A 12,497-nucleotide genomic window follows, 5' to 3' on the forward strand; every position below is an offset into this window, starting at 1 on the left:
AGTCCCACAACATTAAAAAAAAAATTATAATATTAAACAAAAAAATTTAATCTTTTTTTTTAACTAAGGGGCCGCAAAATATCATCCAGCGGGCCGCAATTGGCCCGCGGGCCACGAGTTTGAGACCCCTGTAGATATATCTATAACACCATGCTAACTCTAGGTCTGTTATCCAGACTGTTTTCATCATATTTCTAGTTCTGTTACTGTATTGTTTTCATCACTAGATAGATCTTCACCACCATTAGTTCTATTATCATCAGGTTACAGTTATTTACACCCACAATCTCTTGACTTTTAGTTACAGTCCATTTATTTTTGTAAATCTAGTTACAGTTCTATGTAAACGACCCTTCTATCAAGTGTAAAGCAACTCTAGTAATTACTGTGAAAATAAGTCATATTTGTTTACATACGAGTATCCACCCCATTTTCATAATTTCATATCATATCTGACATACATGATTATTTAAATTTTGTCTTTAGGGATTTGGAATATTTTATTTTCAAAAATGTTTTAATTCTGTCTTTTCTTAGAAAAGAAAGGCCATGACCAAGTCCCTTCAATTTATTTTAATGGGCCTTTTGGGATTTTAGGGTATATAGTGAACTTGCCACTATAACTTATTGTATAGATGGCATTCAAGAGGTTTCAAAGAAAAACTATGTTGTGGTTAGTTTGACCATACTCTGCTTTATGATGGAGTCAACACCCTAACGTTCACATCAAGTTTATATACAGTACATGCATTTCTCTCATTTCCTTTTCATTTTGATAGAATTGAGTAGTTATCATTGACCATAGACTGAACGATAGTTCAGTTCAACGATTATTCAACGATATAATGATATTGCAATAATAATAATAACTTTGTAGTATAATATAATGTACTAAGGAGGGCAGGGTAGACTCCTTATTGTTCATTACTGTTCCTAACATGATAGAAATAAGAGGTTTCATTATTGATTCCTATTCCTAACATGATAGAAATAAGAGGTTTCATAATTTATTTACTGTCTCCATTTTCCCTTCTTGGTGATTAATGCTAGTGTTATTCTATTCCCTATTGTTATTACCATAGAAACCCAGTTAACTTGGCAGTATTAAAACTCAACGAGCAGGGGATGTTGGACAAATTGAAAAACAGATGGTGGTATGACAAGGGAGAGTGCGGCACCGGGGGAGGGGACTCCAAGGTCAGAGAACCCTAACCATAGCAACGGATAATGCCGGTCAACGGCAGATGGGGGTAACTGGCAACGACCAAAAACTTAGAGACAAACATTCCGGATGGTCCTGCTACTATGTTACTATGCTACTGCTAGACCCAAATGGACACTATTCAAACCACTGTGGTGTTGTTCATATAGATTACTATTACCAGATTTCAAAATAAAAGTTAAATTTCAAGTAAGAGTTCAAGAGGTGCTACTCTTACTTGGAATTTCGCTTTTATTGTAAAACTGTCACTCCAATCAACACACTGATCCATCTATCTCTCTCTCTATATATCTCTCTGTGTGTGTCTCTTTCTCTCTCTCTCCCTCTCTCTCTCTCTCTCTCTCTCTCTCTCGCTCGCTCTCTCTCTCTCTCTCTCTCTCTCTCTCTCTCTCTCTCTCTCTCTCTCTCTCTCTCTCGTATATAGGTTTATTTATGTTATTACATGAACACCTGTACCATAATGTAGTTCCTGTAAAGCTAATCTTGTCATCATGAATAGTATACCTGAAGTTGTTGAGCTAACCCTCATAACTTATTATTAAATGTTTTGTGTCAGTTAGTCCTGTAGCCATGAAGACGGTCCTGGAGTGTTCTGTCCTGTAGCCACAAAGAAGGTCCAGGAGTTATTTTGCTGTTGCCGGTTACCTAAAGTGATATAGTAATACACATCTGGCGTGTAGGGAGTCAGGCCACACCAAGCTGGATGGAGTATTAACGCATATCACTTTTTACATTCACACTTTACATTGTGATGTTTTGTTTTATCATTTCTATTCCTTGTTAATAGTTTACAGTGTATTCTTGCAGGGGTGTAAAGTACTTCAGTAAGTGTACTTTGTTAAGTACTGTTTTTGGGGATTTGTACTTTACTCTAGTATTATTAGGTTTGTATACTTGTACTTTTACTCAATTACATTTCAGAGAAAAAAACATACTTTTTACTCCTTACATTTAAAATGCAGACCTACAAAGTACAAATCTCGCAGGTCCAACCATTTTTATTAGTATATTTGTTTCTCTGGCCGGACTAACGTTAACGTTATTAATCCTGCGGCCGCACTTTATTTAAAAACAGCCAATCAAATCCCCATCAATGGAAAATTAACCCGCCCATACCCATGCTGATTGGTCCTTGTGCAAGACTAGAAAGCGGGGATCTTTCATTAAACACCTGCTATCAGAAGAATACAGTAGTTTTTACTTTTACTTTTTAGTACTTATAAGTACATTTAAAAGTAGAAACTTTTAAACTTTTACTCAAGTGTGTTTTTAGCCAGATACTCTGACTTTTACTTGAGTACGATTTTGAGACGGTATCCATACTTTCACTTAAGTATAATTTCTGGGTACTTTTTACACCCCTGTCTTCTTGTTAATAATGTTTGCTGTAGCCTACTGCCGTTATGCTCTGAACACCAACCGATAACATAATATAACATGGAGTGCATAATGTTATTTATGTTATGTCCCCTGAAGAATCCCAGTAAACCTAGCAGTACTGAAGCTCAATGAACAAGCCGTCTTAGACAAGTTGAAAAACAAGTGGTGGTATGACAAAGGAGAATGTGGGAGCAAGGATTCCGGCAGAAAGGTCAGTTTACAAAGTCATAAAACCATGTCCCTCTTCTTTCTCCTACTCCTCCCCCTCCCCCTCTTCCTACTCCACCCCCACCCCCACTCCTCCTCCTTCCCCAACAATATACACTCTAAAAATAAATATGACTCTTCAGAATCTGACCATAATCATTATGTGAATGTGATCTTGGTACTATATAGAACCTTTTTTGTGTCTTCCAGTGCTATATAGAACTTTTTTGGTGTTGCTTTGGTTTTACCTAAAACATTTTCATGCTTTGGAATAATTAGGCTTTGATTCAGACTTGGAGCACATGCGCAAGATTTATTACAAAACATAGTGGGAGAAGATCTATTCAGACCTTTTCTTATAGCCAGTGGATTTACAATAACAGAACAGTTGCATCATGAGTACATTAAGTACATTTGTACACATCCAATTGTGTGTGTGTGTGTGTGTGTGTGTGTGTGTGTGTGTGTGTGTGTGTGTGTGTGTGTGTGTGTGTGTGTGTGTGTGTGTGTGTGTGTGTGTGTGTGTGTGTGTGTGTGTGTGTGTGTGTGTGTGTGTGTGTGAGTGAGTGAGTGAGTGAGTGAGTGAGTGAGCAGAAAAACTGGAGGTTGTCATTACAGAGGTCTCCAACCTCCATGAAGCTCTTCATGGTGCAAAATCTATCTATACCGACATTGCAATGAAAAAGGGCCAAGGTGTCCGAGATAGTTGCCCCAGTCAGTATAAGAGGGACACAGAAGACATGGTTGTGGTGTCCAGCCCACCTCTCCAGCTGACCACCCTGAAGGAAGCACTGCTGCCACTGACCATCATTATCTTCACCAGGCAGAAGCCTGGGGGAGATCATGTAATCGGTGTCTGTGATGGATCACGGTTTATGTGGGTTTTATTTTAGTTTATTCTGCTGCTTTGGATGTATTTTTGGTTTTCTCTGGTGAGCTGTCAATCACCAGACACACCAGTGAATTGCCATGCGGCATGGCAGGTGTGTGGGCTTGATTGTCACCTGATTGGTGTCAGGTGTGCAGTGCCTTGAAGTAGGTTTGGTTGACTGTGTTAATTTCTTTTTTTTTATCCACTTTTTCTCCTTATTTTTCTATTTTTCTCCCATCCCAATTTCGCCTCACCAATTCTCCCTTCAATTGTCCCCTCCCCTTTCTCGAACATTGCTAGACTATGCCTCCCACTGGTCGGCTGCAGTGAGGACCAATCCTTGCATCACATGTCCCCTCCGGTACACGAGGAGGCAGCTGTCGCATCTTTTCACCTAAACAGCACAATCTCTCAGTGGCTCACGCTGCCCCCGATACTTCCTGATTCTGCTGTATAGGCGCACCAACCGACCTGTAGGAGTCGCTGTCCACAGCGTCCAATCCCCACCCACCGGCTTTCCCACCCCTAACACTGCCAATTGTGTTAGTATGACGACCGGCCAAGCCGGTAGCAACGCCGAGAGCTGGGCTCGATACCAGCATCTCCTGCGTTAGTGGCGAGCGCCTTGCCCACTGCGCCACTCAGCCGCCGGATGCTTGTTAATTTCATGTTTTACCTCGATAGTAGAGGAGTGTCCCAGGCTCATGCTTTTTTGTTGTTGTTTTCAACTGCTAGGCAGTGGTGGTTATTTTGTACTGGTGTTTTATTTTTTATTTATTTTATTCTTGTGTTTTCCCCCACCCTCTCTCAACGCTCAGCGATTCCAGTGGTTACCCCTTTTTGTGTGTGTCTGCGTGTGTGTCCTACACCCCCCCCCCCCCCCCCCATCCTGACAGAGTGTGACTCCATTGGTGGAAATAGCACTGATGCCATAGAGGAGTGAGTTGCAGTAGTTGAGAGGAGATGTAGGCGTGGATCAGTGTTTCAACAGTAGGGTGCGCGAGAGTGGGTTTTGATCTTTGCAATTATTGTGAAGGTGGCAGAAAGATGTTTTGACAATTTGGCACATATGGGGCATGAGGGAGAGGGTGGGATCTAGGAGCACATCGAGGCTGCTTGCCTGGGAGGAAGGGGAGGTGGTGCCAGTGTTGATTCTGCTGGAGGTGGACTTGTAGCCGATGAGGAGTTCAGTTTTGTCACTTTTGAGTTTGATGAAATTCTTTTCTATCCAGAATTTTATTGGAGACAGGCAGGAGTCGGTGTGAATGAGGGGTGGCTTGTGGGTGGATTTGGTGCTGAGGTATATATCTGAGTGACTGGCATATAAGTGGAAGTCCAGGTTGAAATGATGAAGAAAAGGAGGGGGCAGAGTATGGAACCGTGGGTGACTTAGTGGAATTATTCTTTCCAAAAGCAAAGAGGCCTAGAAGCGTGGCTAACGCTAATGGCGCACATACCAGTGGGGCTAACTGCCTAAGAAAACGGGCACAGAGGCACTGAAAGAGAAAGAGGATTTCACCCATCTAATGAACACACTAAACTAGACATATCAAGATGTATCCATCAGTGGACCAATTGCATGCTTTCGCAGAGGACAAGAAGCCTTCAGTCGACTTCTTCAGACATTAAGCACCCCCCACAGCCCAAATGGAATGATCCCCCCAAAAGAAAATATATATACTACTAGTCGACTATTTGCACATTTCAGCCAATCAAAGTCGACTATACAAATCCTTAGTCGGTGACAGGCCTATTCTATAGTAGTGTTCTCCTTTCTGAAACATAACATGTACCCACATGAACTCAGAACATTCTCCTGGGTGTCTCTCAGTGTCATCTATAACATCATATACTCAGAACATTCTCCTGGGTGTAGTGATCATCTATAACATCATATACTCAGAACATTCCCCTGGGTGTTCTCAGTGTCATCTATAACATCATATACTCAGAACATTCTCCTGGGTGTCTCTCAGTGTCATCTATAACATCATATACTCAGAACATTCCTCTGGGTGTCTCTCAGTGCCTGTATACTTAGAACATTCCCCTGGGTGTCTCTCAGTGTCATATAAAATATTTCCCAATGCATTGTCTATGGAGCAGCTTCAGACACTAACTCAAACAAGTTTCAAGTTTGTTTTTATTTGTCACATATAAACGTACATGTACTTCACAGTGAAATGCGTTGTTCTGTATGAGCCCATGAGAATGTGCTTCATAAAGTAAAAACAAGTAAAGGAGGAATAACACTACAATATACAAACTAAAGTACAATCGAAGTACAGAGAAAGACAATGAGGTACAAAACCTTTAAGGCAAGGTGCAAATGAGGAATAAATGTAGTGCAAATCTTTTAATAATAGATCAATATAATGTAGTGTTATTAAAGTGTCTAAAGTGAGTGTTAAGGTGAGTGTTTGTTTAAAGTGTGTCTGTGCATGTGGATGTGTGTGCAGTGAGTGTAGATGGATGGGTTGATGATGTTACATTGAGTCATTGAGCATCCTGATGGCCTGGGGATAGAAGCTCCTTCTGAGTCTCTCTGTACTGGCCATGAGACTCCGGTATCGCTTGCCTGACTGCAGCAGTGCAAAGAGGCAGTTGTTTGGGTGACTAGAGTCTTTAGTTATTCTCTTAGCCTTGGCCCTGCAACGCTTGGTATAAATGTCCTGGAGAGTGGGAAGCCCACCTCCAATTGTGCGATCGGCTGTTCGGGCCACTTTCTGTAGTCTGCTGCGGTCGTGTGCGGTGCTATTCCCAAACCAGGAGGTGATGTTACCAGTCAGGATGCTCTCTATTGTGCATGAGTAGAAGTTCTTACGGATCTTCTGACTCCTTTTGAACTTCCTTAGGCGCCTAAGGAAGTAGAGGCGAAGTTTGAAATTTAGCATTCTAGTTTTTGGATTTGGGAGAGAGTTGCAAATTTGTACTGTTTGTACTGTCTTTGGAATAATATGTATGAATTGTGAAATTGGGCCGTCTCTGTCTGGATTTTACTGTCATTGAATTCCACAAGGATGAGTAGAAACACCAAACCAGACCATATAGAAACTGGTTAATGATACTTAATCCCACCTCTTCTCAGGAGCCTATATCATGCAGCCCACATTAGTTAAAGGGGATATATTATAGAAAGTTAAACTTGGTTCTAGAGCCGTGGTCTGTAGTTTCCAACTGAATGAGACACAGAAAACGAGTCTGACGAAGACCCACCTACAGTATTATGGTCTGTCTGTGCAATTATTTCACTGCTGTGAAACAACTAGGGCTGAACATGTTCCACAGATTCAAGGAAGTCGCATACAATAGTTGAGAAGATACATGTCCCTGTTAAGGTGCAAGTCTGAATACAACTATCTGGAGACACACCTCCCTTAGGAGGAAACACCGCCCCACATTGAGCTACTTGATACCAAGTATGAGTCTGACTGGATTTCATCTCCACATTCATCTCAAGTCTCAATCAAAGCCTTATTGCAAAAGGTTGTCGTACCAAAAATCACTGAGCATTGTTACAGATGGTTCACAGATGGTTCACTCCCCAAAAAAGTTCCAATACGAATACAGTCAAATAACCTCTTTTTGGTATGCATAGAACCTCTTGTTTTTAGAGTGTACCATCATGCTGGCTATCTCCCTATCTTCCTCCCCTCCCTCCCTCGTCTATCTCTCCCTTACTCTCTCTCCCTCCTCTCTCTATGGCTGTCTCCTTCTCACTCTCTCCCTCCTCTTACTCTATATGGCTGTCTCCTCTTTCTCTCTCCCTCCTCTCACTCTTTATGGCTGTCTCCTCTTTCTATCTCCCTCCTCACTATCTATGGCTGTCTCATTCTCACTCTCACTCCTCTCGCTCTCTATGGCTGTCTCCTTCTCTTTCTATCTCCCTTCTCTCATTCTCTATGGCTGTCTCCTCTGTCTCTCTCCCTCCTCTCACTCTCCATGGCTGTCTCCTTCTCTTCCCCCTCTCATTCTCTATGGCTGTCTCCTTCTCTTTCTATCTCCCTTCTCTCATTCTCTATGGCTGTCTCCTCTGTCTCTCTCCCTCCTCTCACTCTCCATGGCTGTCTCCTTCTCTTCCTCCTCTCATTCTCTATGGCTGTCTCCTTCTCTGTCTCTCTCCCTCCTCTCACTCTATGGATGTCTCCTTCTCTTCCTCTCTCTCTCTCCTCTCACTCTATGGATGTCTCCTCTTTCTCTCTCCCTTCTCTCACTCTCGATGGCTGTCTCCTTCTCTTCCTCCTCTCATTCTCCATGGCTGTCTCCTCTTTCTCTCTCCTTCCTCTCACTCTATGGCTGTCTCCTCTTTCTCTCTCCCTCCTTCCTCTCTCTATGGCTGTCTCCTTCTCTCCCTCCTCTCATTCTCCATGGCTGTATCCTCTTTCTCTCTCCCTTCTCTCACTCTCTATGGCTGTCTCCTTCTCTTCCTCCTCTCATTCTCCATGGCTGTCTCCTCTTTCTCTCTCCTTCCTCTCACTCTATGGCTGTCTCCTCTTCCTCTCTCCATCCTTCATCTCTCTATGGATGTCTCCTCTTTCTCTCTCCCCTCTCTCACTCTCTATGGCTGTCTCCTTCTCTTCCTCCTCTCATTCTCCATGGCTGTCTCCTCTTTCTCTCTCCTTCCTCTCACTCTATGGCTGTCTCCTCTTTCTCTCTCCCTCCTCTCACTCTCTCTGGCTGTATCTCTTTCTCATTTATCTCCCTCTCTCATGCTCCCTCTCCCTCTCTCTGTCTTTCTTCCCATCTCTCTATGGCTCACCCTCTCCATCTATCTATCTATCACTCTATCACTATCTCACTCTATCTATCACTCTATCACTATCTCACTCTATCTATCTATCTATCTATCTATCTATCTATCTATCTATCTATCTATCTATCTATCTATCTATCTATCTATCTATCTATCTATCTATCTATCTATCTATCTATCTATCTATCTATCTATCTATCTATCTATCTATCTATCTATCTATCTATCTATCTATCTATCTATCTATCTATCTATCTATCTATCTATCTATCTATCTATCTATCTATCTATCTATCTATCTATCTATCTATCTATCTATCTATCTATCTATCCATCCATCCATCCATCCATCCATCCATCCATCCATCCATCTATCTATCTATCTATCTATCTATCTATCTATCTATCTATCTATCTATCTATCTATCTATCTATCTATCTATCTATCTATCTATCTATCTATCTATCTATCTATCTATCTATCTATCTATCTATCTATCTATCTATCTATCTATCTATCCATCCATCCATCCATCATCTATCTATCTATCTATCTATCTATCTATCTATCTATCTATCTATCTATCTATCTATCTATCTATCTATCTATCTATCTATCTATCTATCTATCTATCTATCTATCTATCTATCTATCTATCTATCTATCTATCTATCTATCTATCTATCTATCTATCTATCTATCTATCTATCTATCTATCTATCTATCTATCTATCTATCTATCTATCTATCTATATATCTATCACTCTATCTATCTATCACTATATCACTCTATCACTCTATCTATCACTCTATCTATCTATCACTCTATTTATCTATCTATCTATCTATCTATCTATCTATGTTTGTATGGTTGTATGTAGTGTTGTGAGCACAGTCCAGAGCACCACCTCCCCCCTCCTTGTGTTATTGTCTGATCTGTCATGTACTTCCTGCTGCCAGGTGACCCTGAAAACATAAACGTGTAAAACACTGTATGTTGCAGTGGGAAATAAATGTTGACATGTTAATTACATCACTCTTATTTACATGGATATGTGTACACTTATTTAGCTTTGCTTACTTTAACTTCAAATTATCTGCATGCTGGTACATCAAGCTACATATATACACTAATACATTTTAGTTTTAGAATGGAGTTGTCGTCGTTGAGTAGTTGTGCAGAACTAAACAAGCACAGATAACAAACACAAGGTCCTCCATTTTTATGTCCATCGCTCCTCAAAGCTGCAAACTTTTGCTTTCAAACGTCTTCTTCTTTTGATTTATGCAAACAACTTCAAGGGGCATACTGCCACCTACGGTACAAGTAGGTTCCTGTCATCGTTTTCCAAAGTCACAGTTTCCACCCGTCCACACTAAGGCCACATCCACACGGAGACGGAACCGATCTTTTTCGTTTTCATTTCAAAAAAGTTTTTCATAAACACAAAATCGTCTCAAGAAATATGTGCGTCCAAAACTAAACCACTGAAAATGCTGTAACGCTGCCACAAACTACAACAAAATAAACGTCTTTCAATAGCTTCTGTCTTTTAGACTTCGCTCTTTTATTTTGAAACCCCCCGACCGGAAGTATTATTGTTGTTATCGCTAGCGGAACAACTTGTGTCATCCGGTTCTGTGCTTTTGAGATAATGCTAGTTAAGCTAGCTAATATTTGTCTTCCTTTGACTTGTTCAAAATGTCTAGAATAGAAATGTTGAGATTGTTGGTGAACAAGCGACTAACTGCAGCTATGTTGTATGATGTTTCTTTTTTGTTGGCTGGGTTTACGCATGCGAGTTAAGGGAGAGGTGAGCTATTGCGTCATCGGTTCAGGAAAGATGCGTAACGCAAGGGTGGCGTCTTCAGATTTGTTCACTCTGGGACCCGTTTTCAGAAAATTGCGTATTCAGGCTCCCAGAACGCGGTTCCGTGTGGACGAAACGTGCATACGATAAAATACTTTGGCGGATGATACACCCAAACTCATCTCTGTGTGGACATGACCTTAAACACAACCTCAGACTTTTCAAACCAAAATGGAGTCAGCAGCATTTTTCAAAAGTCCCGTTTTGGGGTTCAGTGTGGATGACAGGCGTAAATGTATGCATTTTAGAAAGAAAACATATTAGTGTGAACATGGCCTCAGTGACATTGATGGATACAAATAGGCAAGATAACCCCGCTTGGTATTGCACTTTGTTTACATTTGTTGTTTTGGTCTGATATGTGGGTGGACCGTGGGAGTCTTATTGCACTGTGAATTTCTCCAGACATGTGTGGCCAGAAATAGCAACCCCTCCCCAGGGGTGTAAAGTACTTGAGTAATTGTACTTTGTTACAATACTTAAGTACTGTTTTTGGGGATTTGTACTTTACTCAAGTATTATTAGGTTTGTATACTTGTACTTTTACTCAATTACATTTCAGAGAAAAAATATATACTTTTTACTCCTTACATTTAAAATGCAGACCTACAATGTACAAAGTACAAATCTCGAAGGTCCAACCATTTTAATTAGTATATTTGTTTCTCTGGCCGAACTAACGTTAATGTTAATAATCCTGCGGCCGCACTTTATTTAAAAACAGCCAATCAAATCCCCATCAATGGAAAATGAACCCGCCCATACCCATGCTGATTGGTCCTTGTGCAAGACTAGAAAGCGGGGACCCCTGCTATCAGAAGAATAGACAGTCAGAAAAAAAGTTTTTACTCAAGTGTGTTTTTAGCCAGATACTCTGACTTTTACTTGAGTACGATTTTGAGACGGCACCCATACTTTCACTTAAGTATAATTTCTAGGTACTTTTTACACCCCTGCCCCTCCCCAATACCAAGCAGGGCTCTTTTGTCTAGAAATCGCTGTTTGACGCCATTATAGTCTACCGTAAAATATGAGACCTTAAGAAAAATAAGAGACCTTAAGTAAAATATGAGACCTTAGGAAAAATACAAGACCATAAGTAAAATATGAGACCTTAAGTAAAATAAGAGACCTTAAGAAAAAATACGTAGTAAAATGTGAGACCTTAAAGCCCTAAATGTATATCGTATCCAACTTGAATGTCATTTTAACCTGTTAAGCCCTAGCCCTATTTTCTGAAAATCTGCCTAAAAATACATATTTAAGTAAATGGAAGATTGCTCCACTTCTACAAGGTCCATTTACAAGTTATTGGTATCGGGACATCTATGGATCTCAGGGAATTATTCCCAGTGTCAGAAATATTGTGTCTGGTTTGAGTTTGAATTGTAATGAACCAAAGGAGAATATCAATTCTATTTTACATATTTTTATTTTTCATATTTGATGGTGAATAACACCATGCTAAAAATGACCAGACATGAAAAACTGCCACTGAGCTTGTTCAGCACCTTCTTGAGATCACGTGTACAGAAAATCTAAGCAAATTAATAAAGGAAAGATGATTAAACATAATGTTTTGTAGATACAGTACTGAATTCTGCCACCCGGACACATGCTATTTGAAATATTATTATAGAATATAGAATATCAGGCCTATAAATGACCTTATTATAGCCAAGTCGCACATCTATGGATCAGGCCAAATCCCCTCTTTCCAATGGCAGAGTTGGATCTTTGAGTACTGTCAAAGATGCAAATACAAATTATAATTTATATTCTCCTTTGTTTCATCACAATTTACTCAAGCCTAGTAACAGAGCAATCTTCCATTTACTTAGGTATGTACTGTATTTTTAGGTGGATTTTCAGAAAATAGGGCTAGGGCTCAACAGGTTAAGTAAAATATGAGACCTTAATTACCATATAAGACCTTAAGTAAAATATGCATTTAAATGGAGATAAATGATACCCATTATCATAAAATGGAGGGATGTTATCATAATATTTTCCTTGTTTTCAGTCCATCTTTAAGCTGTGTACTTTGTAGATTGTGTTAAATCGGTTGGCTAAGGAGTACATGACAGTTCGGAGAGAAGCCACCTGATACGTCACTCACTCCATGACAACACTGTCTGTCAAAGTGAGGCCCCATCTCCCTTTCAGTGCTGTTTCCTCCTGTCCGTCTTTTT

The 12,497-nt window shown here is 40.3% G+C and overlaps 1 protein-coding gene across 1 annotated transcript in view; it reads left to right on the plus strand.

The window, feature by feature from the left end:
* Nucleotides 1-12,497, plus strand: part of LOC311233494 (glutamate receptor 1-like) — a gene marked incomplete at both ends in the record, with an annotated part of 411,656 nt that overhangs the window by 375,182 nt on the left and 23,977 nt on the right. The window contains one exon of the mRNA XM_084320461.1: nucleotides 1,083-1,197. Coding sequence (XP_084176587.1) covers nucleotides 1,083-1,197 — 115 coding nt within the window. The remainder of the gene's footprint in view (nucleotides 1-1,082; nucleotides 1,198-12,497) is intronic.

Source organism: Notolepis coatsorum, assembly GCF_963971535.1.
Source record: "Notolepis coatsorum genome assembly, chromosome: 8".
NCBI lineage: Eukaryota > Metazoa > Chordata > Actinopteri > Aulopiformes > Paralepididae > Notolepis > Notolepis coatsorum.